The sequence below is a fragment of the Lepidochelys kempii genome, chromosome 2 (genome assembly GCF_965140265.1).
Source record: "Lepidochelys kempii isolate rLepKem1 chromosome 2, rLepKem1.hap2, whole genome shotgun sequence".
NCBI lineage: Eukaryota > Metazoa > Chordata > Testudines > Cheloniidae > Lepidochelys > Lepidochelys kempii.
The window spans coordinates 105,672,749-105,699,142 of record NC_133257.1 but is presented as its reverse complement, the minus strand read 5'-3'; the positions used below and the strand labels follow the sequence as shown (position 1 = coordinate 105,699,142).

The following is a 26,394-nucleotide window of genomic DNA, read 5'->3' as shown; positions in this document are numbered from 1 at the left end:
GCCGTGTTTGGGGAGGGGGTGTATTAGAGAATCTATATAGAGGGAAAGAGTGATACAACTATGGTTTCTTTAGGAAACTGTTCTATTTTGCTGGGATTTTCTTGAGGTTTCTTTGGCATTCTGGGGTTTGTACAAACATAAAACTTTTCAAACAAACCACAGGGGACACAATCTTAGCAAACAGAACCTAGTGGCTTTGATTTGCTGAAACTGGTTGAATCCAATTAGCAAGTTTTGTACAGCTCTAAAATAAAGGCAGTTCTTAATGTAACTCCTTAATTCCATGCACTGAAACTGGCAGTCAAAAATATCTGGAGGATAATACAAAAGATGATTGATTGCTAAATCCATGTTATAATGTCATTACAGAGAGCCAGTTTAAGAAAAACAAATCCAGAATCAATACTATGTACTGCTCTTTGCATCTCCCACTATGACACTGTCTTTGGTAGACATAACTGTACCTTTCTCACCAACCGATTAAAGCACTTCTTTGTAATCACACTGGTAAACCAACATTGATCATATTCTGAGTTACCTAAAAAATAGAGTGCAGAATCCATGCCTGTGGTGATAGAAAAGTGACAGTCCTTAAAACACCAGTACAATCTGCATTATTTAAAAGGAGGACTGAAAGTAGATTTTTCTCCCCTCTGTGTTGTAGAGGTTTTGGTTTTTTTAAATGAGTTAAGAACTATACTGAAAAGCTAAAAGGCTAAGAAATTTAGCCTTAGAAATTGATTGAGCTGTGGGGTCAGACACCAGATAGAAGCATAAACTCTCAGACCCCAATACCAGTGTCGTGGGGGCACTTTTAATGGGGAATGATTTATTGGCCTGAGCAAAATCATCTTAGCTGTCATGGTCATGACAAAAGCTCAGTTTCAGACCTCTAATGGAACCTTGATTTTGTGTGTTGGGGGACCACAGAGTTCAAAAGCAAAACAAAGAATAAAATACAAGTGAGGCGATAGTATTATTTGTTGTTTAGCTCTTGGGATCACAGCTGCAGTAAAATTTTAAAAGTACAAAATTTCTCTCTTCACTTTTACCCTCTCCAACATTAGCAAATTAATAGCATAAAAGCAGCATTATTTTACTCTAATGTTTTGGCTCATCGTGGATCCTACAACTGCCCATGCAAATTACTTATTACAAAACATGACTAATGTAAACGTGGTGGGGTGTGTAATGGCTCTATGTGGGTTAGCAGGATCCACACTAAAATTCCCAGAGCACACTCCCCAACCACAAAGCTCTTTCATGGAGTGCCTGCAGCCAGAATGTGTCCCTTGTGGGTCTGCATTATGATACTCCTGTTTCTGGTTTTGTGGTCATTCTAGTTCAGGCTTATTAATTATGTCTGTTCTGTAAAAGAGTATCATGGACACAAAGTTTTTAAATAAGTAATGTTATTAATCACATGGTTTTTCTGTCGGAAATAAGGTTTTGTCCTGTTTTGTTGGCCTACACCTTGAGTGACTCTGTTAGTTTGCCTCTTACTTACCAATTTCCCACTTAGCAATAATTCATTTGGGAAAGATTCTATCTTACGTCCTCCTACTGGGTTTTGGAGGCTTCTGCTACTATTATTTATTTTTTGTATTGTGGTGACACCTAGGAGACCCAGTTATGGCCAGGGCCTCATTATGTGAGGCTATTCCTAGCTTACAGCTGTATATTTTCAGTGATGTAAGAATGTTTTTGCTTTAGTAATATTTTATATCATTTTCATGGCAGTCCACTGATGTCTGTGAGCAGATTCTGAGAGTGGTGAGTAGATCCAATCGATTGGAAGAATTGGTATTAGAGAATGCCGGGCTTAGAACGTAAGTAATTTTTTAAAAAAAATTACGTTAGTTATGATTTACCCATAGGACTGTAGAAAGTAGACTCTGTGATAGAATTGGTAAAATAGCTAATACAAAAATTACAACCCTGTTCCAAAGAGCTCATGGTCATATTTTTCAGAGGTTGTAAGTGTTCACAAACTCCATTGGAGGCTCTGGGGGCTACATGTGTTAGCACCTATGAAAATGAAAATTGAAAATTGTCTACCTTCTACTTATTTGTTTCTTTACAAACAAGGAAGCTGGCTGAACAGTTGGTAGCTGTGCAGAACAGACAGTTTTAGAAGTGATTTGAACCTCAAATACCTCATGATTTCCTCTCAAAACTTAGTTGCCAACGTTGATATGAAAAACTTGATCTTTTAGAAAACGCTATGTTCAGTTTCTTACTATAATAAGGAATACTATTGGACAACAGATTGCGGTATGGATGTTTATGTTGGTGGGACACACAGCCTGTTAAGATAAAATGAATATATCCTAATATTCAAACTACAAAATGTACTTCTCTGTATTTTTACTTGTGGTACTTGAAAAGCAAACAAAAAATAGACCTCTTGCAATAGTCATTAAAAAATGAAAACTTTTAGAAATAATGCAATTTCACGCTTAAATACTCCAGCACTATTTCAGTACCTTAACCACCTCCATTTCTTGTGAGAGAGACAGCAGATTCTTACAATCTCTAGGAATTAGCCCAAAAGTTAAATTTGTAAACTAGGATTTGCTGTGGCTCTTTGGAGCACACACTTCTGTATTAGAATTGGAATAGCATGTAGTTGCTCCAACCCATTGTGCTAGGAGTTGGACAGACAGATAGTAAGAGACAGTCCTTGCTTCAATGAATTATTAATCTAAATAGACAAGCCAGACAAAGGGTGGGAAAAAGGAAGTATTATCCTTGTTTTGCAAATGGGAAATTTAAGCACTAGGGATTAAGTGACTTTCCACAGGTCACTCGAAGTCTGTGGTAGAGGTTGGAATTAAACACATCTCCTGATCCCCAGTCCAGTCCCTTAATGTCCATCATTCAAAGTGTAACAAGTAACTGACTGTGTCATTAATTTCTTCATATTTTGTGTCATTTTACACAGAAATAACATTTTGATACTATTATAAGGTTATTGACTGTCATTGCACGTTGCCTTCATTAACTTGTCATATATAGGTCTGGTTTTGACTTTAATAGAGCTTGACTGACAATCATCCCTAAGACTTTTGATTTTGTAGCACCATATACATTCAGAGTACTTGGCATGTTGACCTTGTCTTTCTCTGCTGTAATCAGCATTAGCTATCTGTCCCTGTAAAGGTGTATTTGTCAGTTCTGCAGGTTATAATGTCTCTTTGCTGGGAAGAAAGGTATTCATCCCATTGATACTGGCTATCCTCACTTGGCATAGGCTACAGACAAAGCATTTTTAGGGAGTTATGACCACTTTCATAGTCAAAGTTGAGAAATGCTACTAAGGGTAAATTTCAAAAGTGCCTAAGTCCCATTACCTTTTAATGGGACACAAGTCACTCTATGTGCTTTTGAAAATTTTATCCCAAATCTGTAATACAGGGAAGTATTTTCCAGACTACTGTACCCCTTTCAGAAGACTAATTTGTCTTGAGTACCCCAAGTTTCATGTAATTTAAAAACTACTTGCTTTCATCAGACATAAAAATACAAGTATCACAGCACACTATTCCTGAAAAATTGTTTACTTTTTCATTTTTACCATATAATTATAAAATAAATCAAATGGAAAATAATATTGTACTTACATTTCAGTATAGAACCATATAAACAAGTCATTGTATGAAATTTTAGTTTGTACTGACTTCGCTAATGCTTTATATGTAGCCTGTTGTAAAACAAGGCAAATATCTAGATGAGTTGAGATACCCCGTGGAAGATCTCTGTGCACAGGGGTACACATACCCCTGGTTGAGAACCACTGCTGTAGTATCCTAACATAAAGAGGATAGATCGCTCTTTGTCCCTATGTAAAGCAGAAAGTGGCATTTTGATAACTATTTAGATGGGTAATTGGGACAGAACTTATCTAGTAAGGCTATTGGCTTTTAGTTGAAAAGGAAAAATGATGAGTAGAGACACTGCAGTAGAAGCTTAGTGAGTTGGCTGAAATAAGGTACAATAACTATGTAGCCCACATTGGAAGAATGGGGTGCATATAATAACCAGAGGACTGGATTCTTTGGTTTGGCAAGGCTTGTCACCTTAAAGTGGCAGCCACGGGAGCATAACCCTTGTGTATGGGGACCTGTCTGCTGGCAGAAATCTGGCAGAGTTGGCTGGATGGTTTCCTGGTCAGTGCCACCCTTCCATCACTAAAGGGAAGGAGGGGTATGTTAGGAAATTTCGGTCCATGGGTATGGCACTATGAGGAAGGGACATAAATTAGGGTGGAGTGTTGAATCAAGCCCTAAGACAGACAAAAATGTGGTGATAACAGTGGCTAAGGGGTAAGAGAAGAATGAAGGAGGAAATTAGTTGTAAAAAGTTGTTAAAGCTCAAAACAGTATAGGCCCTGCCAATACACAGCACCTTCTCCTTAATGAGTGTCTGTTTGTTGACCTTCTGGATATGCTGCAAAGCCTATTTGTTTGAGCAGGTACTGATGGGGAACTGATGCACATGAGGGCAGGATTTCTGGGAAAGCATGCTGGTGATTAAACTGTACTGATCACATGATGATCAAATGATGTGGTCGGAGGGAGAAATGGGGCTGCTTTGGACAGTTTGTTTTATAACTCCTATTTTGCTATGTTTGTTTTTTATAATATATATAATCTCAAAGGCATTCAGAGCTAGGATGGGCATCCTTTAGTGTAATATTGGATAATGTATAAATAAAAGATTGCTGTTGAAAGGCAGCAAATTGTATAAATAGATGTGACTAAGGGAAATATTGTACATGTTTGCAACTGGTAAATTTGGCCATTTCCATTCATTCCAGTAATTGGGTCATTTTAAGCCTCTGAATATGGTGTTAATGTAGGAGATAATATAATAGTCTTCTTTTGTTTTATTTTCTTGCAGAGATTTTGCACAGAAACTGGCCAATGCCCTAACCCATAATCCTAACTCAGGACTTCATACAATTAACCTTGCTAGCAACCCTCTTGAGGACAGAGGTACTATAACATTTACATTTTTCCTTTTATACAGTCAGAGTAATAGGATTAGTGCTACTTCATTCCCCTTTGCCTGAATAATAGAGCATTGTACTTGGTGTAATTGCATCGTAAATATCTGTTGCTCATAGGTCAGTGAGAATTGCTTTTCTTCTTTTAGTTTGTAAATGTCAATTAGTTTGAGATTTACCAATAGGTGTTGAATGGTTTTAGTGTAACCATGGATTTAATTAAAGTTGGGCTTGTTTGGCTTCACAGAGATCACTTTTAAGATAACTGATGGGGGGTGAAGCACTGTGCCTGGGGTGGAGAGAGAAGAAAGGGTTTCAAATACTTTATTCTAAAAAGTAATAGAATTGGTTTAAGGCCCATCTGAGAGTGAGACACAACTTTGTTCCTTGCGTTATATATTCCAGATATTTTCTAGTAGCTAGAACTACCTCTTTAATTCATCTGTGCATATATAAATATTTCTAAGTGCATTGAAGCTGTCAATTTTTTGAGCTCCCTTCTAGTGTTCAATATTGCAAAAAATTTAGCCCCATCAGTGCAGCCCTTACACTGAGCATCTACATAAGTCTGTCCCTTTTCAGCAAAACAAGAGACAAGCACATGCTTAAAGATTCAGCTTTGCTGAATCTAGGCCCTAATTTCCGAGAAATTTCAGTTTAGACTCAAGTCACTCCCATCTCTTCTTTCTCCTCTTTCCACCCACCACCCTAAAAACTGAAAATTGTATTTTTAAATTAAAATAAAATGTTCAGTCTAAGCTTGATCCTGGAAGTACCCTGCCTATGGAATTCCTGTTTACTTCACGTAGGCATTTCATGCAACGGGCATTCTCATGATCACATCCTTAATACATCACTTGTAGGGCTGCTTGAAAAACAGGAATTCTGTTCTGTGAAACCTTTTGTTTCATATTGTTTTTTGAGGAAACAATTCAAAACAAAAAAATTTCATTTATCACTGGAAGACGGATGTGGGGGGGTTAGTCTCCCCATCTCCCTTTCTCTGTACAGTGGGAAAGGTGTGTGTCGGAGATCCCCCCACAAATTTGAAAATGTTTTAGTTGGATTCTACTGTTTCAAAATGAATCAAAATTATTTTTTATTTCAAATTGTTTAGTTGAGAAATCAGAATTTCAAACAATGGGAATATTTTTCATGAACATTTCCATATAATTTGAAAAGCCTTTTTTGAACAATTTTGACCAGCCAAAGCTCTTTGTAGTAACCACATTAACTTCTTTACAATAAATAGTCATGAGGAAGAAAAAGGCTGTCACATTTTGTACAAGTTGTTGATTTTGTTTTTTAATAATTGAATTTAGGTTGGTTAAAAGGAAAGCTCACTGTGTTTCTTTTTTATTTAAAAAAAAAAGCATAAGCAGACTTGATATAATGGAAGATCTTTTGTCTATAAGTCAGGCTGGGTATTTCACATGCTACAAAAAGAACAGTTCAAAACATACAGAAGTAATGACGTACAAGAGAAAATGTAGGCAAAATAGTTAATTATGGCTGTACAAACTTGGATTTTGACCAGTTTCTTCTTAGTTAAATCTTTTCGGCTGAACGTTCAGTTAAAAGTTTAGTCTTCTTAAAAATGCGGAAATTAAATAAGTTACTTGGCTATTTTAAATTGCAGAGACATTAAATATAATTTCCGTATGCAAATGTTGCATTTCATTCAATTCAAAATAAGACCTGTTCAGGAGTTCTGATCTCTTTTGTGTGCAAATTGTACTTGAGATTGTGTGCGCGAATGGAAGAAACAATATGACTTTGTCATAAGAAAGATGTATGCAAAATCATAGTTAATTACAGATAGGGAATATGGAAAACATCTCTGTTTTTAACTTGTCACATCAACACGAACTGGAGTTTACCAGGTTATTATGTAACAATCAGAGTATTCAGTAGTAGTAGTAGTTTTCCGTTGTGTGAATGATAAGGGAGGGAATGAGTAATTTTCCACGGTTAAAATTGATTTTTTTTAACCTTATTGAGCGCAAGTAAATATATTGTATGATTACTCGAATAGAAGATCAGAACAGGTGTTTGTGTGAAGATAATGCCAAAATAATATTTTATTTGCTTGAGATTTAACAATTAGTGTCTGTTTAAAAAAAACCGTGCTGAGTGTAATGGCTTTGTACTATGAACAATGCGTTAAATCATGGTTGGATTCCCTTCATTACACTGTCAGATTTTGAGAGGTACCTGTGGAGTGTATTGGCAGTCTAGAAATGAAATCCTGACCCTTCTGGCTTGAATGGGGCCAGGATTTCACCCTTGGTTTCTTTTAAACACCTTAATGTTCAAAATCATCTCTGTACTTTTGTCTTTTTATCAAGCTCTCCTTGTATTCCGGGTTGCAGCTTGGTTGTTCTCTCCTGCTTTGTTACTGGAACTGACACCGGTTTTGTTGTATGTTGCCTGAAGGTGCAGTCTGATTTAAAAAATTCAGTCTCCTGCTGCTCGAAGACTTGAATGGCTCCACTGAGTTTGTTTTTCTCTATTATTACCTTTCCTAGGTCCTAGCTCACTGGCTCCCAGGGCCTCATGCTGATGAGGCTATAAGACAGGGGTGGGCAAACTTTTTGGTCTGAGGGCCACATTGGGGAATAGAAATTGTATGGTGGACCATGAATGCTCACAGAATTTGGGTTGGGTTGCCAGAGGGGGTGAGGGCTCTGGTTGGGGGTGTGGGCTCTGGAGTGGGGCTGGTGATGAGGAGTTTGGGGTATAGGAGGGTGCTCTGGGCTGGGACTGAGGGGTTTGGAGAGTGGGAGGGGGATCAGGGCTGGGGCAGGGAGTTGGGGCATGGGGAGAGGCTGAGGAGTGCCGGCTCTGAGTGGCGCTTACCTTAAGCGGCTCCTGGAAGCAGTGGTATGCCCCTTCTCCAGCTCCTATGCAGAGGTATGGCCAGGTGGCTCTGCATGCTGCCCCATCTGCAGGCACTGCTCCTGCAGCTCCCATTGGAGCACTGGAGGGGGCCATTGGAGTGCGTAGGAGCCAGAGCGGGGCCATGCTGTGGCTTCCGGGAGCCACGTGGTGCAACCACCGACCCATCGCCCTGGCTGGAGGACAGGGGCCAAGCCCTGTGCTGCGGCTCCCGACCCAGCACCCCAGCCAGGAAAGGGAAAGCCCCAGACCCCACTCCCCAGCGGGAGCTCGTGGGCCATAGTTTTCCCACCCCTGCTATAAGATCTCAGCAACTAATGTGGGTGATGCTGACTGGATTAGAAATTTCGTTGGCTGTAGTGTGAGAGAAGGGGAAAGGATATTTGCTACACTCCAATAAATAGCCCAGGTGCAACAGAACACTATTTACTCTCCTCATACTGCCTTCCCTCCTCCTTTCTGCCCTTTTAATATCAAAATCATATTTGGCTTTTAAGCCTCCTGCAGAGAACCAGCTACAACCAAGAAGTGGAGAGGACCTGCCAGAGAACATAAAATCCTGAGGCTGTAGCTTAAAAGCTTTTAATACTTGAGTCTCTTACTTCAGTGGAGCTGAAGAGATTTGTAAAGTGTAGTTGGGAAAGAAAATGTATCAAGGATCCCAACCCAGTAGTCACTAGAATTAAATATGACCCAGGATTAGCAGGTCCAAAATTATACCTGCATCATCTTTAATGTTTTTTGCAAAATTTGTGAGATTCTTTGCATGGGTTTTTATGTCAAGAGAAATATTTTGTTTCTGCCTTCAGTTGGGGTTGATTTTTATTCCTGATCTTAGTGTGCTGTATTGAGTCTATTGTCACAAGGGTTTTTAAGCAATGTACAGACACCTTATCCATACAAAAATAACCACCTCTTTTTTCAAACAAAAACGGAAGGAAATGTAAAATAAATTTCACTAGTTAATAAAATGTTTAAAACATTGTCAATCGGTGCTTCATTGAAATTTCTCCAGAAGCAAATGTTTGTTAAATAATCCCAGGTATTTTTCACCTTGTTTTCTCTAACAATAAATTCCTACAGAGGTGAAGTGCAGTTACTTGCATATTCTCATAAAATAACCTGAATTTGTTCTTGCAATAAGTTGGTGAATACATCCAGTTACTATTGTATTTTTACAGTAGCCAAAGTAATGCATCCTCATGGCAACAACTTAACCATATACACAAAATATGGCCTGGAGTTTTGGACAGTCTGTGAAAGCTCCATGTATCGTCAGTATACATGCCAACCGCACTTTTAGAAACAACAAAAAAACCTTGAAACAAAAATTCCACAAATGTCTGAAGTATAACCACTTATATACTTAAGGTAGATAGATAAAACCATATGATAAATATAGAAAAAATATTTCTATGTCCATTGAAGTAAACTTCAATATTAGCTTTTTTTTATTATCCATTTTGGGTTTTGGCACAGAGGCAAGTGTATTCTTTTTAAAGAGATATATGTTCCCCCCAGGAAAGCTTAGCTGGATTATAACCTGTGATCTGGTACAGAGAAGTATATGTCACACCTCATTGCATTGCTGCAGTTTACTTGTTGATAGATTTCTTCTGGTAATGAATATTTTATAAATTGGTTCAATCGTTACTGAGCAGGTGTCTCCTTAAATATTCCATCACCCATTTAAAAATAGAAAATACATTTATGGAATGCAGAACCTCAGAGTGAGAAATTGGGCTTTTGTGTTTCTTCTTTCAGCAAAATGGTGCTGAGTAATATAGTTGGTGCCAGAGCCCTAATTCTTTTTTTATTCAGGAAATGGTCTATTATGTGATTTTGAGACTGTATAACAGCCAGTATATATTTATCAGTCTAATTAAATGAGATAAGTGACCATTATGACTAGAATGGAGGCTTCAGATTCCTAAAGCAAGTTCTCTGCTATGTTACCTGCATCAGAATTATTTTATACAAAACACACACTGCTCTGCAGTACTAGTTCAGCTGTACAAAATACTTCAGTCCTTTTTCAGCAACGCCTTTGCCTGTTTATCTACTGAAGAAAGGGTTTGACTCAGTTAGGAAGAGAGGTCAAGGTTAGCTAACCTATATTAACGAAACTCTGTTGAACCTTGACCTTTTTTTCAATAGACCCAAAGAGATCCTTATTACTGGGGAAGCTGCACATTCACTACTGTTGTATTTAACTTCATTATCATTTTCCTGTGGCGGAACCATAAAGCTCTCAAACTATCCATGTGCTGACATCATGGCACACACATTACCTTCTCTTTGACCCTTGGTCCTCAAAAACTTAAGCACGCACTGGGTAGCTTTAAGCATGTTAAAGTAAAAAGGACTTGAGGTGGTTGTCATCTACATCTTTGGGCCAACCCTAGAAGAAATTGAATTGTGTTTGTGAGGTGTTGAACACCCTACACTCCTTTTACTTTCACTGTGTGGTCTATTTTTATACCAGTGGTTCAGAATCCTGAAAGCCACTTGCCATCAAAAAAACTACAAACTTTTACGCTCTTTTTTTCCCCCCTTCAAACAGGTGTGTCCTCTCTAAGTATCCAGTTTGCCAAACTCCCGAAGGGACTGAAACATTTAAATTTATCTAAAACCTCATTGTCACCTAAAGGTATGTTTTGTACTTAACCCTGCACTTTTTCTCTATTTGGTGAATGAGTAAAATGAAACATTTTTGGTAGTGATGGATCCTGTTGTTATATAATTGTAAAATAATTTCTTGTGTACTGGATTATTTCTCTCTGTCTAATTTGCCTACTTACATGGCTGACATTATGAGAGTATCTGAACCTTATTTCTTACCCGTAGTAGGCTCTTCAATTATGGGCCTGATCCAAATCCCACTGAAGTTAGATGGAAGCTTTCCACTGACTAATGTAACACCGACAGACCCCAGTATTCGGCAGGCAGGATCAAACTGGGGCCTCTGGAACTAAATGCATGAGCTAAAAGCCATATGGCTCTTAGCTAAGGCTGTAGAGCAATCTCATTAATCTCTAAGTGGTCCCGGTGCCACTAGATGGGACAGAACACCACACCCAGGAGGTGTGTGGGTTACATACTTCCCATAACTGAGGAAGCGTGTCCTGAGCTTCGGAGACTTTCCAGTTGAAATCCTGAATGAGGCCCCACTTGTAACACCAACAGATACTGGTCATGGGCGGGATTGAACCTGGGGCCTCTGCCTCATGCTAAATGCATGAGCCTATACCGCATGAGCTAGAAGCCATATGCCTCTTAACTAAGGCTGTAGAGCAAACTCATTAATCTCTAAGTGGTCTTGGTGCCACTAGATGAGACAGAACACCACATCCAGGAGGTGTGTGGGTTACACTTATATAGGATTCGGATCAGATCCTATATTATTGAAGAACTGTCTGTGTTTAGCTTTTTGTTGGAATAAATATATCTTGCATTTATGGCTTAAGAAGAGGTCTGAAGCATACAGGGTTTTTTTATAATAGCTTATACTTTGTGTTAGCTTTACAAATGGCATTTTGAAAAGTTTATCGAAATATCCTTTTTGTAAGTCACATTTGTAAAGTAAAATGGTTTGTGGGTGACTGTTTAAAGATTGCTTTGTGGTGATTGGGTCATTTAGTTTCTTAATTCACAAATTTCTCACTTAAAATAATTGAAGAATGTATAACCACATGAAATATTGTGCATCACTTGTTTTTTCCATCCTGGGTAGTGAAACAAAAGAGATTTTAGATCTTCCTTTAATTGTCATTTCACTTGTAACAGTAAACCAAGCTGTGTTACCATTTTAGATGTTGCTTTTTGATGTGGGAGCCCCCAGTGCTTCTAACTTTCACAGGCTGATCTTTTTTTAAGAAAAGCTCTATCCAACATATTTCTTCAGCATACCATTTTAGTAGATGGCTCATGAAACTACTGGGGGTGGAGGCAACTCTGCACCTTTGAAAATGGACCCGCTACTAGCGAGTTGCCTTTAAATTGATTTGACATTTGTTGTTGTGCAGTGTGTTTTGTATTATGATTCTTACTAGCCCAGTCATGAGGCATGGTTGCTGGAATTTTGGTTCTTTAAAACCTTATAAAACTTTAGTTCTGATCATTGTGTTAGTAGTCTGTTCTTGGTGACAATCATTTAATCAAGGAATTTTGACCACCCTGATATTTATTCTTGGGATAGGAGAAAACTCCAAATATTTACTCAAGTCTTTAGACCAAATCCAACCCTGGCAAAAGTGCACACAGCTTCCAGTATGTTCAGTCACCTCCTGTACTCTTCCTCACTTGAAGCTCCATCATTTGGTCCAATGGCATCTACAGTGCCATTTGGGATATTCTATCTGTTTCCCCCATCTCAAGAACAGTTGTCAGATTAGTCAAGACCGTTCAACCAAATGTTAATCAGCAAGAACAGAGTATTGAAGCAATGAACAAAATCAAAGGGATTTTTGTGGTTTATTTTTACAAAGGTCTTAAAACAAAAGCAGAGTCCATCTAACATGCCTAATGATGACCTAGTAACAACCCTAATGCAGACTGCACTGCAATGATGCTCAAATCTACAGAGACTAAGACCTTACCACTGGATATTGTGCTAGAGTAACCCTTCAATATTCCTATTGAAAACATGCCGTTCTGACTAAAACAGCTCGCCTAATGATATGACTTATCTTGCTGTTCATGAGAGTTTGTCTATATGTGCGGTCCCCTCAAAACAGTGAATTTCCTGCCTCCCATACCTCCACCTCTTCACTACTTTTGTGCTGTCTTTACAGCTCCTTTTATCAGTCTGCTCTCCCTTGACTTAGACAGCATTGCATTAATTTAACCTTGTTTTGCATTTGAAGGTTATCTTTGAAACCATAAAGGTTAGAACTATTTTTGTAATAAAAGCCTATTTTTGAAGTGAGTGATGGGACTCACTTGAGAAAGTTTCCTATTCAACACTAGGCAATTGGACAAGTGGATTTTTCCAGTCTTTTGCTTTAGGGAGATAATAAGCAGCACTTACAATGCTTTTCACTTCTTCCCAAAGCTCAGTATAACCCCTTCTTATTGTTTTACCTTACTACTTAACAAATACATTTGATTTGAGATTTCTTTATGAGATTGACAAGTGAACTGCAGGTAGCAACTTCCCAGATGATCTTTCTTTAAATATGGTGTTTCATAGTTCCTAACAGTTGTTAGGTCTAAGTGTGATGAAACAACATTATAGGCTTCATTCAGACTGAAGTAGGATCTCTGTTAATAGCACAGTATACAATAAGGGAAGTGCTAATAGAGGTTTAGCAATTTGGAGCTTTGACTCAAATAGAAAATTCCATGTGCTTGGTTCAATTAAATCTCAGCTTTTTGAACCTGATCCAGAGCTCATTGAAGTCAATGAAAAGGCTCCCATTGATATCATTGGGCTTTAGATCAGATCCAGTGACTTTGTCGTTAATGAAAGACTGATTCATTTAAAAACAAACAAAAACCCTAAAGGAGAAGTGATTCTACTTTTTAGCCTAGTGCCCCCCAACATTAACTAGCTCAAACATTGCTTCATTGTCCTAGTTCTCAGAATCATTTGCTGCTGTTGAATCCTATATTACTGTTGCTATTCGGATGGGCTATAGCATGGTGTTTGTGTGCGTGTACATGCGCACTGCACTGCTCCTTTCTACTTCGGTATAGTAACAACTGCTGTTAACACTCATTAAAATGGGCATGTGGCTAGAACCCATTGTGCCCAAGTAGATCTGTTAAAGATTAAAAAAAACTTGCGTTTTGTATATACAGTGTTCCAGTCCTGCAGTTTGCAGGTGGAATGTGTTTAGTAACAAAGACTTACCATAAAAAAAAAATTGCAGAGTGAAGAGTGAATATTTGAAAGCTTGGCAGATATATTATCATGTACTGACTCTTTTCAGAGAGAGGCCCATTTCCAAAAATAATCCCTGAAGCCAACAAGCATGCTACTGTACTAATATTGATCTCATCTTAATATTTTGGTGTTTGGAAAACTAGAGCACCAAATCTAAACATCTGTGGCTCCTGATTTTGCCAGCTTCTGCCTCATATGTTCCTTGGCAAACCTATGTCCTTTCTAGCATTATGAATTTCAACGTATTTTTAACCTGAAAGATGGGCACTTCTATCCATTGCCAATCCGTGTTTATGAAATGGTTGTCTAGTCTGAAAAGCTGCCGACTGTTGCTCAGCAATTCAAAGCACTTGTCTTCTCTGTTGCTTTGACCAAGCACTTAATAAAATCCATCCTTCTATTATAGGAGGCAATGATGCTTGTGTGTCTAATGGATTTTCTCAGGTACTTACTGATTGAGAGGCAGCCTACAGCCATCCGGAATGATTCAAGAGTTCAGTGATAAACTACCATGCCTAATATGCAAGTTACATTTGCTGGAGGTGTCCACTTCATCTCTGTTTTAAATAACTTAGGAACCCTTTGAAGGGAGTGCTGATTTGTTGGTTCTTGACACACAATTTTTCAGTTTAATACCAAAAGTATTTATTTGTTCTGAACAGGATTTAATACTGTACATCAGTGTGTTCAAATATATATTTCCTGATATGTTAGTTCGTCAAATATTTTTCTGAAATTACCGGTGAATACATAATTTAAATGTTTGAACTTCTATGTCTTGTCAACTGCCTTTGAAGTAATAGTGAACTATAATTGTTAATGTATTTGCCTTCTGCAGATGTTTTTGTTTAAATATTCTTGTTTACAATAAGATGTCTTCACATTACTTAAAATATAGTTTGTGTGTAATGTTAAAAAAAAAAAAACACTAGAATTGAGCTAAATACATGGTACAGTAAATGTATCAGAAGGTTGTTCCTAAGGATCTGGTAATACAGGTTAAGGGCCTGGTCCTGCTAGATGTAGGGAACCCCTAATGAAGTCAATGGGAGCTGAGGGAGCGTGGCACCTTTCAAGACTGGGCCCTGTAGGAGAAAAATAAATCCTAACAATTCTGATAGCAGGAGACCATTGATATTTGACAGTGTGTTCACTGAAACTGTGTCCTGACAGGATTTATGATAATTCTTTATTTAGCCCAACTAAGTTAATATTGACATTTTGTTGCAGGGGTGAATAGCCTTTCCCAGTCACTGAGTGCCAACCAGCTGATTGCTAACACTCTCACCTACCTTGACCTCTCAGGGAATGTTCTCCGGGGTGATGATCTCTCCGTATGTGTTCCTTATTCTTCTGATTCCTGAAAAAAAGTATATATTTAATGTAGTGTGAGTGGGGAGGGAGGATTATTTTGGGGGGGGGAATTGTGTTAATTTAACTCAAGTTCTAGTGGTGATTAAAATGACACAGTGATAACATTGCCTTCCAGTTGTGACGCTGCCTGGTATGGGACAGAGCTAAGAGAGCCAGTCTCGGGTCAGACTGCCAGAAAACAGGGCATGTAATCCAAACTGGTGGTATATTCAATCCTAAGATTTCGTCAAGCCAGTAACAAATGTGTGCTTCCAAAATACTATACTAGTTATTTTGAAGCCATTGACAGTCCCCTGCAGGACCTCTAGCCCCTCATGTACCACCCAGACAAACCAGACTTCTGTCATAAATGATTATTAAAACCAAAACTCACATATATTAGGTTCTTCTAGTTCCAAAGAACCAGACCCCAGGTCAAAATATACTTCAGATCTTACCCCAAAAACATGCTGGTAGCCAATCCTTTAGTAACTAAAAACTAAAGGTTTATTAATATAAAAGAAGAGCGTTATTAAGAGGTTAAAATGAAATCATATACATTACAGTTCATTTCAGAGTTTGTAGATCAGTATAATAGCAATGATGTTAAATCTGCCATCTTGCAGTAAGTTTCTCTGGTTCATCCCATATATTGGGGTCCTTAGCCCATTGTTCAAAGCTTTTCTTTGCTAGAAATCGTAATCCAGAGATGTGGAGCAAGAAAGAGGCAAAGGAATGATGATACCCCCGGTCCATGTGCATGGAAAGTTACTGTCTCAAACATGGAGTCAGGGATCACATGTTCTACATGTCCTGCTGAGTCATTGGGCCTCCACTGTCTATGTGCTCTTGCTCTCTGAGGTGTCCTTGGGAGGGGCTCACTGGAAGAGTTGATTCTCCTTCATGGCCCATCAATCATGGCTGGCTAGTCTGGATGTAAATCTGTCTGGTGGGTGTTTGAGATACAAACACAGCAAGGATTCATAACTTCATACACAATGATAATACACACATATAAACAGGATAACATTGTTCAACCAATCAAAATTTTTCCAGTGATACCTTACAAGGCATACTTTCCATAACATCTATCACAACTGTGCAACAGTGGTGATACATCAGTGTTAATACTTCAGTGTACACATGGTCATCTTTCCTTCTATACAGTGTCACACTAGTATAAAGGCAAATTAAGTTTTAAACTTCCCATGCAGCTAAACTAATTCACTTCACTTTGCTCCTATGCAAATTCTCACATTCTGCTGATCAGTCAGAAAACTGTCAATTGTGGCAAACTCTGGTGGTCATATGACATAAAAAATTGTCCACTGAATACCACATTAAAGTAACCAAATTCAATAAATTGGTCTGGTCTTTTGTGTTACTGCCAGTGAGATCCAGCATTGTTTCATTTTCGGTGTGTTGAAGGACACTAGGCTCAAAATAACATTTTATTCAGACTTTCTTCTTCACATCCATCCCAGTCTCACTTATTCACACGTCCTCGGTGTCCAGGCTGGGATACCTAAGAAATGAAGTTTAAGGAATTCAAAATAAGCATTACAAGAGTCCATTTTCACTTGACACACACTTGGAGTATACAAAATAAAATGCCTTCTGGCTTTATGTGAATTCCACCCCAGATTTTCCTTGGTATCTGTTAGACATTCATATACACATTTACAAAACACATCATCCTTTGCTTAAGAGAGCAGAACTCTCGGGTGAAGAACTAGAAGAATGTTGACAAATGAGAGCCTTTAGAGAAGCAGCAAAAATAAAATAAGGGAATAGATTGGTTTACTTAAAACCACATATTTACAGAATTTATAATAAAATTAGTGTGCGTAGCTCAATCAAACAGTGGTTGAGGGGAAAGTGATAGCTGGCTGCAAATATTTTAAAGGGTGCAAACACCAGAAGGGAGAGACATTTTTAAGTGCCACAAGGGGATGTATCTAGTATAGGGGTAGGAAACCTATGGCACGCGTGCCAAAGGCGGCACATGTGCTGATTTTCAGTGGCACTCTCACTGCCCAGGTCCTGGCCACCGGTCCGGGGGGCTCTACTTTTTAATTTAATTTTAAATGAAGCGTCTTAAACATTTGAAAACCTTATTTTCTTTACATACAACAGTAGTTTCGTTATATATTATACACGTATAGAGAGAGACCTTCTAAAAAGGTTAAAATGTATTACTGGCACGTGAAACCTTAAATTAGAGTGAATAAATGAAGACTCGGCCCACCACTTCTGAAAGGTTGCTGACCCATGATCTAGTATATTAATGAAATGAATTTTAGCAATGTAAAACTTAAAAGTATTTTCATGGTATTGCACCTAACAGACAGATCTGTTAAATTGTGGAATAATTTTCCAACAGAAGTGATGGAAACTCCATTGTTTGCAATATAAAATTAAACTGAGGGTTTGTCTACGCTGGCAATTTACAGGGCTGTAACTTTCTCACCCCTCTGAGCGCCACAAATTTCAGCGCTGTAACGCCCTGGGAGCTATGCCCCTCGTGGAGGTGGGTTTTTTAGAGCACTGGGAGCGCTCTGCTGTGACTACACAAGCCATGTTAAAACGCTGCCACGGCCGCGCTTTAGCATTGCCAGTGTAGACTAGCCCTGAGCAAAGCACTGGAAAATTTACTGTAGGGAATATTCATGCATTGGTACTAGAGGGGCTAGGTGACCTAGTGTTGTAGGGATTTGATTTTTCAAAAGTCCTGAGCACTCTTAACTCATCTTGACTTCATTTGGAGTTGCGGGGGCTCAGCACTTCTGAAAATGAGGGCCAACTTTTCTTAACTCTAATTTGTTTGGTTCCTAGACATTAAAAAAAAAATTGTCAGATGTAGCTGGTGCCTTTACCTAGGCTAGTGCATAGGTAATATATCCTTAATATTATAATACACATCATTCATTAAAATATTATGTTATCAGACCCATTTTACAATATCTCTGAATTGATCTAAGGCACTGGTAATATGTGTTTTAATAAAGTCTTGTCAGAAAGAATTATAAGGTTCAGACACAACTTAGCTGCCGGCCTAATGCAGTAGAAAGGGTTGACTTAAACTTTCAAAACTGATTAGCCTTTTTGGAGTATGGGTGCAATCTGGATGGCATTCTAATCTATTCTGAACTAAAATTAATTAGCACTTTCTGCAAAATGTGTAGCAAATTGCCGGCTACTCAAGATAAATCAAGCTATGAAAGTCAAGAATGCTATGTGGTAAATGTGATCCAGGCAGCATTCTTTTCCTGTCATTTTAACAAATGTTTTACTTTTGAGGGCTAGAAGATAACATCCATTCAGAGAAAATAGCTTCAGTCAAAACTGTTGGAGTCCAATTTAAAATAAATGTCTGAATTTTATTTGAAGAGATAAAATAAAAATAATTCTGTGTAATATGTACAAAACATAATAATCATTTTTTTTTTCTTATTTGAAGAGCTTGTATAATTTTTTGGCCCAGCCAAATGCCATTGTTCATCTGGATTTATCCAACACAGAGTGCGCACTAGACATGGTAATCTTATTTCTTTTGATGGTTCAAAAAAACACCATTAGTATACCAACAGGTTTATTGCATATAAACCTACTTTCTTTATTTCTCAGGTGTGTGGAGCTCTCCTCCGCGGATGCCTTCAGCACCTAGCTGTGCTCAGCCTGTCCAGGACAGTTTTTTCTCACAGGTATGGGTTTAAATATAGTTATTTCCAACTCCTGGAAATATTTTATTATTCTTTTTTGCACTTCTGCAGCAGTTTTCTTATGTGGACCTCAAGCAGCTTTAGACTTTCAATTAAGCGCTGTGTGACAGAGATATTATTTATCCCCAAAGTATATTCACCTGTGCAACAACTGTTTCTCTGCATATAAAAGCCAAGGCCGGTGTTAGGGGATAGCAAGCAGGGCAGTTTCCTGGGGCCCTGCAAAGCTAAGTTGCTCAGGCTTCAGCCCCAGGTGCAGGGCTTGGAGCCTTGGGCTTCAGCACCATGCAGTGGTGCTTCAGCTTTCTGCCCTGGGTCCCAGCAAGTCTAATGCTGGCCCTGCTTGGCAAAACCCCTAAAAACTGCTCGCGGCCCCTGAACCCTGGTTGAGAACCACTGGAATAAGCTGTCCTACATAATATGCTCGCTCTGATCCTGACTCAGCAAAGCACCTATACACATACTTAACTGAGGTAGGTAGTGCAATTTGAAATGTGACTATTCCCTTACTTATGGTTAAGCATATGCTTAAGTGCTTTGCCGGACTGGGCCCTCAGTCAGGCCATAGACTCAACAAAGTGGAGCCCTGCCTTGTTCTATTTGTTCCTTCCCATACCCTTTGGAGCCCTGACTGTTTCCTTTCCATTCCCTCACGTGGAGCTATTTGCTAGACATCAGTAGAACAAGCTATCCTGCATAATATGCCTGCTCTGATCCCGACTCTTTCCATACTCACATGCACATTGAAAATTAAATCCACTTAGGTTACACTTGCACATACACATGGTTCCAGTGAAATGTTGGCAGACTGTAAGTTTAACATGAAACAAAAACCCAGGGCACTCGCTCAAGGTAAAATTTAATAGCTAAAGCATATTGCTTTCACCCCCCCCACCCCAGAAATGGCAGAAGTTTTCCCTCAAACTATCAACAGAACAAAACCAAAAACCACTCCTGAAAGCTGAGCCCAAATATGCAAAATTTTAGCCTAAAGATAAAACTTTGTCACCTGTAATTGTCTGAAAATGACCCTTTGAATTGATATTCTTGTGTAATTCTAAGTGTAGGTGTCTACCTGCATTACTATTGTTACCATTTAGATTGTGGTAAAGCCCATCCTGTTCTAGGCTCTTTCCAAACACTGAGGAAGACAGAGTTCCTGTTCCCAAAAAGCATTAGTACTGTACCAGGGGAATTGACTTATCTGCTTGTAGGCACAATATTCCAGAACTGCACTGAAAATCAGTGTTAGCTAAAAAATTAAACATTAATTTTCAGTGCTTTCTTATCTGCTTTTTTTTTTTCTTTTCTTTCTCTCTTCCTCCCTCCCCCCAATTGCAGAATAGTCCTTTCTTTTAGGGTAGAGCTGGGCATAAAAGATAATGTCATTTCACAGAGGATTTCAGTATTTCTAAATCTGGTTTTGTTCCAATGCAAAACGAAAACCAAAAAGTTCAAAAGTCTCTGTGAAAGGGAATGGAGGCAGGGACCCTGGAAGTGCTGGGGTCCCTGTTTTCAAGACAGTTCATCTTTTAGGCTGCCTCAGCATGGGGGACCTTGGGAGCCCAGACTGCTGAGCAGCTGAGGCTCCTAGAGTATCCAGGTGCTCTCAGTTCCTCATTAGCCCACCAGGCAGGCTGCCAGAAAACTAGGCGGAATTCCAGTGGAACCCTGTTGAAATTGAACAGTCTCTACAAAATGTTTGCTTTGATGTGTTGACCAATTTGGATGAAAAAACTGTTTCCTCTATCTTTCGGACCATCTCAGTTTTGGGGGCCTGATCTCATATTCACTGAAATCAACTGAAAAACTTCTGTTGACTTTAATGGACATAATGTGAGGCCCTAATCAAGCTGAAAACATAGTTTAGTAAGGAAGAGAACACTGATTTGAAGAAGAGAATTTGCGTTTGTGGTGGTCAGTACTCAGTTCTGCCCCTGACTGGCTCTGTGATCTGAGAGAGTCAATTACTCTCTCCAGGTCTCAGTCTTCCTTCTGTAAAAAGAAGACAGGCCTCCTTTACAGACTTGTTAAAGTTACTCTTATGAAACCTTTTGAGAGCTGGTTATGAAGCATTGCTTTTATTTTTATTCTAGGGGATTCAGACTCTGCCATGGTACTGTTTTGCTATTTATGTTAAAAAGAGTGGCAGATATTCTATCCTTTAGATTTTCAGTCTGCAGTGGTGCCCACTGAATATTGAAATTGGACCATAAAAACAATAGGAATAAATACCAGAATGGCCTAAGTACATTTGCTCCTCTTGAAACCCAAGTTTCACATTATATAGCTAGTATTTTTATTTATTGTTATTGGAAGTCAGTAGTGACTATTCTCCCCCTCCCCCTTTCCTTTTTTTATTGAGCGTAGTCCTTTAGAGGATATTGACTGACAGCACTGGAGGCAGAATCCTCTCTCTGGAGAGCAGTTATATCACAGGAAATAGCAGCGTAAGCTGCCCTGTCTTTCCAGATCAATATGCCTCAACACTAACCTGGAGGCATCACTTCTGCACACCTATTGCTTGGTACTACATTCAAACGTTAAACAATAACTGTCTCTAGGGGTGAAAAGTTATTTCCTTCTCATAACAATTTTGACCCTTTGCTTCTCTCCTGGTGTTGTGAATGCCTGTCGACTAGTAACTGGGCTGAAGTCACCTGGTTATTTTATGTAGGTCACCAAGGAACCATTAGTTAGTAATACCTTCTGAACAAGAAATGAGACATTGATGAATGCTGTTGAGTCTCCATTTTGATGCCTTTTTGTTTTTGAACTAATTGAAAGCTACCTAGATACGATTGTTAAAGATTAAGTACATTAAATACTAATAAAAGAGTGCTGCTGACCCTGACATCATGAATTTGCAGTCTGTTGGATGTTCAAATGTTGCTTTTTCTCCTCCCCCTCCCCCGCCCCCCCCAATTTACAGGAAAGGAAAGGACGTTCCCCCATCGTTCAAACAGTTTTTCAGCAGTTCGCTTGCTTTGATGCAAATCAGCTTTTCGGGGACTAAACTCTCTCCTGAGCCTCTAAAGTAAGTGCTGCATTGATTTTTCCTGTGACTTAAAGACACAGTTTGCATGGTTATTTATATACATGTCTAATCCTGAAAATGGAGAGGAAAGCAGATCATATCTGCACATTATTCAGAGCCCCATTTACACTTTGTCACTGAGAAAGTGAGTTTCATAATGGTCACCCATGCTGAACTAGCAGAGTTGGAATGTAACAGCCTGGCTTGCTGCTTAAGGGCTGGGGCTAGCCATCCCTGATCACAGAATGAGCCACACCTGGGAAAGATCAGGGTGATTGCCATATGAAGAACAGCAGGAAGCTGCAATGAAGGGTGCTCAGGAGTCAGCCAAGCCTGTTACACCTGGCACAGGCTGCTGCAGGGACCCCCTCCTCTCAAAGAGAGAAGCAGGAGGCCTGGGAGAAAAGTAGATGCAGAAACTGGAGGAAGCCATTTGTCTGCTGGCTGAACAGCACAGTGGACTCAGGCCATTCTTCTGCAGGAGCAGCAGTAGGGGCAGCAACAGCAGAAGGTACAGTTGGCCTTGCAGCAGGAAGAATAGATGGTTGGGTTTGGGGCCCAGAGGTGTTGCAGAGACCACCGCCACCTGCGAAAGATAAATGTCTTTGTGTGTTTCTGGTGTGGAAGACCATGGCTCAACAGATTTGAATACTGGTAGTGCTGTGGGAGGCATAAGAAAAAAACAAGCATGAGAGGTCAGGGACCCAGAGTAAGGGTCCATCCCAGTGTTTTAGATGTGGCATGGAAGAGTACATTAAGAAGGTCTGCCCCTTGCATAATGGGAAGGAAAAAGCCCTGCAGACCAAGAAAGAGTGAGGGAGAGTTGACAGGTGGAACAGTCTGTGTGTTCCCAGAAGTGTGTCAGTCCTGTCTACCTATAGTGAGAGAAGCAAGTTGGAACGGTGAACTGTATTTGAGCACAGGGGGAAAGAAAGCCAGAGTTGACTGCCAGGAATGTGACCAAACTTGGAGGATGCCCAAGAACGGCAGGGTTGTGCTAGTGTTTGGGAGAAGGGGGTGAACGCAGAGGCTGCGGTGAAAGTGGACATTGCAGTCATGGCAGCCCCTCTTAGAGCTTCCAAGAAGGCAATACAGCACTGGGGGGAGAGGCTTCTCTGATGGAGAAGGATCAGAAGGAACTTGGTGCCTTGAAGGAGAAATGACAGGCCCTGCAAGAAAGGGAGCAGTTAGCAGAGGAGCATCAGATGACTCTAGAGGAGAGAGATTGCCCACTCATTATGTTGAGCCAGTTGGACGGGGAGCTAGAGAATCTGAGATGTCAGACCCCACAATCATGTTGTCGACAACAGTGGAATTGTATGGTGTGGGGAAAGTAGAACTTTCAGGTAGAACTTGACCCGGGGTGGGCAAGGTTCTAAGTGGTGGGAGGCAGGTAACAGGGTGGCTCTTCCTTTAAGGGCTGGAGGGCTGGCCAACCCTAACTACAGAATGAACCACACCTGGGAGATACAAAAATGATTGCCCTATAAAGAGCAGCAGGAGGCCACAATAAAGAGTGGGTGCTCAGGCATCAGCCAACCCTGTTATGAAGCCTAGGCTTTCCCCTAGGTTTCTACTTGCCTAGCTAATATTGCTACACACTGCTCTGTCTACACTAGACTTCTAGAATGTGTTAGTTAGCTAACATATTTTCTAAATCCCAGTGTAAACAGAGACTGTAAGTTGACCTGCCTGGTTGGGAGACCGATTGTTATGGGACGGAGATGTAGGAAGCAGGCAGTAACTTAATAGGTGGTTAGCTAATGGACTGGAATTTAATATAGCTTAAAGGCTAAATCAGTGAGGTGGAGGGGGAGGTCTGGAGATAGTGATTGGGTTAGGGTTGGAGGAAAAACCTGGGATGGAATCAGCCCAGGAGAGAGAGAAAAGTGGAAAGGATAGGTGGTGGGGTGGGGAAATCACAGTGAATACCATAAGCTAAAGAATAGCATAGCTTCTTTTGAGATGCAAATTGATACAGGGAGAGAAGAGTAGATGAGATAAATAAGACATAGTTAATGAACCATCCTGGGGAACTGTGTAACCATTATCTTCCGTTCTTTCCATTCCCTCTATTACGTTCTCCTTTGTTATATCCTGTCTTAAGCTTTGCCTAGACTGGGAAAATATTGTATTAATCAGTGTTCTTGAACACTACTTACCACCTAGTGTAGGCAAAGGCATGGTGTTGAAAAACATATTAGTTATAGTTAACCCACGGGGGTGCTCACTGTATGGTGGATGTGGATAGCAGTGAGAGCAAAGGAAATGTGTAGCCATCAACACGGAGCAAATGTTGTTGTTCTTATGAAAAATGCCATGAGATCTTTTAATGTCCCTATAGAGAGTAAAAAAGATCAAAGACCCTAATTCTGCATATTTAACGTTTGGATGTGACAACTCACAGACTTAAAGTTAACCATGTACCTAAGTGTTTGCAGAATTGGAACCTAATTTGTTAAAGATGGTCTCAAAAAACCCTTTTCACAATACACCACATGGTATTTAATTATATACTTTCAGCAGTATGGTACTATTTACTGCAAACCCCCCCCCCCTTTTTTTTTTTAATTTAAAGCAATAAAATTGTTTGGCTGTTTCATTATTGTGCTGTTTCTTTGGTTTACGGTTTTCCCTCCGTCTGAGCTGAAGTGTTTCAAGGTACTTCCAAGTACAGTGAGTCTAAGTGCAACTTGATTTCACCCTCAAAGTTGAACGGTACAGTACAGATTGAATGGTACAGTTCCAAAAAATCCCATGGATAGTGTTTCAGCCATGATGGTACTTGGGACTCAGTGTGTTTTCAGTGCGATTGTTAGCATTTTTCTCTGAAATACGATTTTTTTTAAAATCTTGCATAAAATTAAGGGCTTGTCTATGGTGGGGTAATGAGCACTACATAGCTGTGAGTTCTTAAGTGCGCAAATGTGTTGTGCATTAATTGGTCCATGTGGACCTTGCTGGTGTGCGCTAAATGTTTCCCAGTGCACTTTAACATAGTGCGAACCAACAGTGCTTGCACAGACCAGTTAATGCACAACAGTTTCGTGCTCTTTAGAATCATACCTCCACAGGGCACATCAACCCAAACCCTAAAATTCTGGTTTAAATCATGAAAAGGCTATAAGATTAAGTCTGAAACTGCTGTTTTCACATTTACTGGGCTTTAGTTATTACAGAGGTCTCTAAATAGAAGATAACTTACTTAAGTAAATTGGAAATGAAGGCGAATCAAGGGAATTTGAGAAGTAACATGGTATACAATACCAATAATATTTCTGTATCATCTTTCATCTGTGTATGTCTAAGAGTTTTGCAAACATAGATCTTGCAACAGCTCTGAGAAGGAGGGGAAAATTCCCTTTTTATAATGTGAAACTAAGGCGCACAGAAGTTAAGTGACTTACCCAAGGTCAAACAGCAAGCCAGTGGAAGAACTTGAAATAGCGCCTTAAAGTCCTGACTCCCAGTCTTCTGTTCTACTGCTAGACTATATTCTCTGAAAAGTCGCTGTGAAGATGGTGCCATCTTAAGCAATTGATCTGCTGCTTGTACGTATTCAGTTATATCTGCCCGCTTTAGTGATTGAACATACGTTTAGTAGAGCTGGATGTAACAATTTCATCCAGGGTTCTCAGTTTGCTTGAAGTTTCAGTATGTCAGAATTTGCTTTAGTTTATAATCAGAATGAAACCAAATGTTAATTAAACTTACCATAAACAAGAAAACCTTTTCCTCCTCCCCCCCCGGCCCAATTTAGTTTCAGAAACACTGAAACATGGTGATCCCAAAACACAATATGTGAAATTGACCTTCTTGACGGTTTCACTGCCGCTAAATAGTGATGATCTCAGCAACTGCCTGGACTCCCAGGATCTGCAGCTTCGGGCAGCCCTGCTATGGTCTTCCTAGGTCTTCCAGGCTACTGGGCTGCCCTGGAGCTGTAGCCTGTGCTAGGCCTTCCATGCTCCCAGCTCCACAGCAGGGTGTCTGGCAACCCTGCTGTGCCGTGGAGCTCCAGCTGGAGCCTAGGCTTTCAGAAGTCTAGGTTCCCCACTCGGCAGCAGAAATCCTGGCAGCACTGCCATGGAGCTGGGAATCTAGCAGCTTGGAGAGCTCCTGCTCCAGCCAGGACTCTGGGGGCTGGCAGCTCTCTGCTGCAGAGCTGAAGATCCTGGAACATGAACTCTGGCAGTTTTCCAGTGCCCCATTCAGTTTTGCCTATGCATTTCCATTGAAGAGAATGGTTGCACAGGTGTTACTGAGGGCATAATTAGAACACAGTGGGGTTGCACAGGTGTAATGAGGACAACATTTGGCCTACAGTGTCTTTTATTACTGCTGATAATTTATGAGAAGAAAAGAATTAACACTGATTCTAAGATCCTAGGGGGTATTTACGGCACTGGCAGTATGCCATGCCTGCATAGTAGCTTTTGAGGGAGCTTTGACAGAAAATGGAAGCTTTAGGAAGCTGTTGCTGAGCTTA

General features: G+C 39.8%; 1 protein-coding gene across 5 annotated transcripts in view; it reads left to right on the top strand.

Annotated features, from left to right (window-relative positions):
• The window catches only part of CARMIL1 (capping protein regulator and myosin 1 linker 1), a 254,387-nt gene that overhangs the window by 130,512 nt on the left and 97,481 nt on the right, over window positions 1–26,394 (top strand). For all 5 annotated transcript variants that reach the window (XR_012157297.1, XM_073331850.1, XM_073331849.1 and 2 more), the window contains 7 exons: window positions 1,741–1,829; window positions 4,903–4,997; window positions 10,470–10,556; window positions 15,024–15,127; window positions 18,607–18,684; window positions 18,774–18,850; window positions 21,801–21,905. Coding sequence is in view for 4 of the 5 variants with exons in the window: in XM_073331850.1 (XP_073187951.1) it covers window positions 1,741–1,829; window positions 4,903–4,997; window positions 10,470–10,556; window positions 15,024–15,127; window positions 18,607–18,684; window positions 18,774–18,850; window positions 21,801–21,905 (635 nt within the window). In the remaining variant the exon portion in view is untranslated. The remainder of the gene's footprint in view (window positions 1–1,740; window positions 1,830–4,902; window positions 4,998–10,469; window positions 10,557–15,023; window positions 15,128–18,606; window positions 18,685–18,773; window positions 18,851–21,800; window positions 21,906–26,394) is intronic.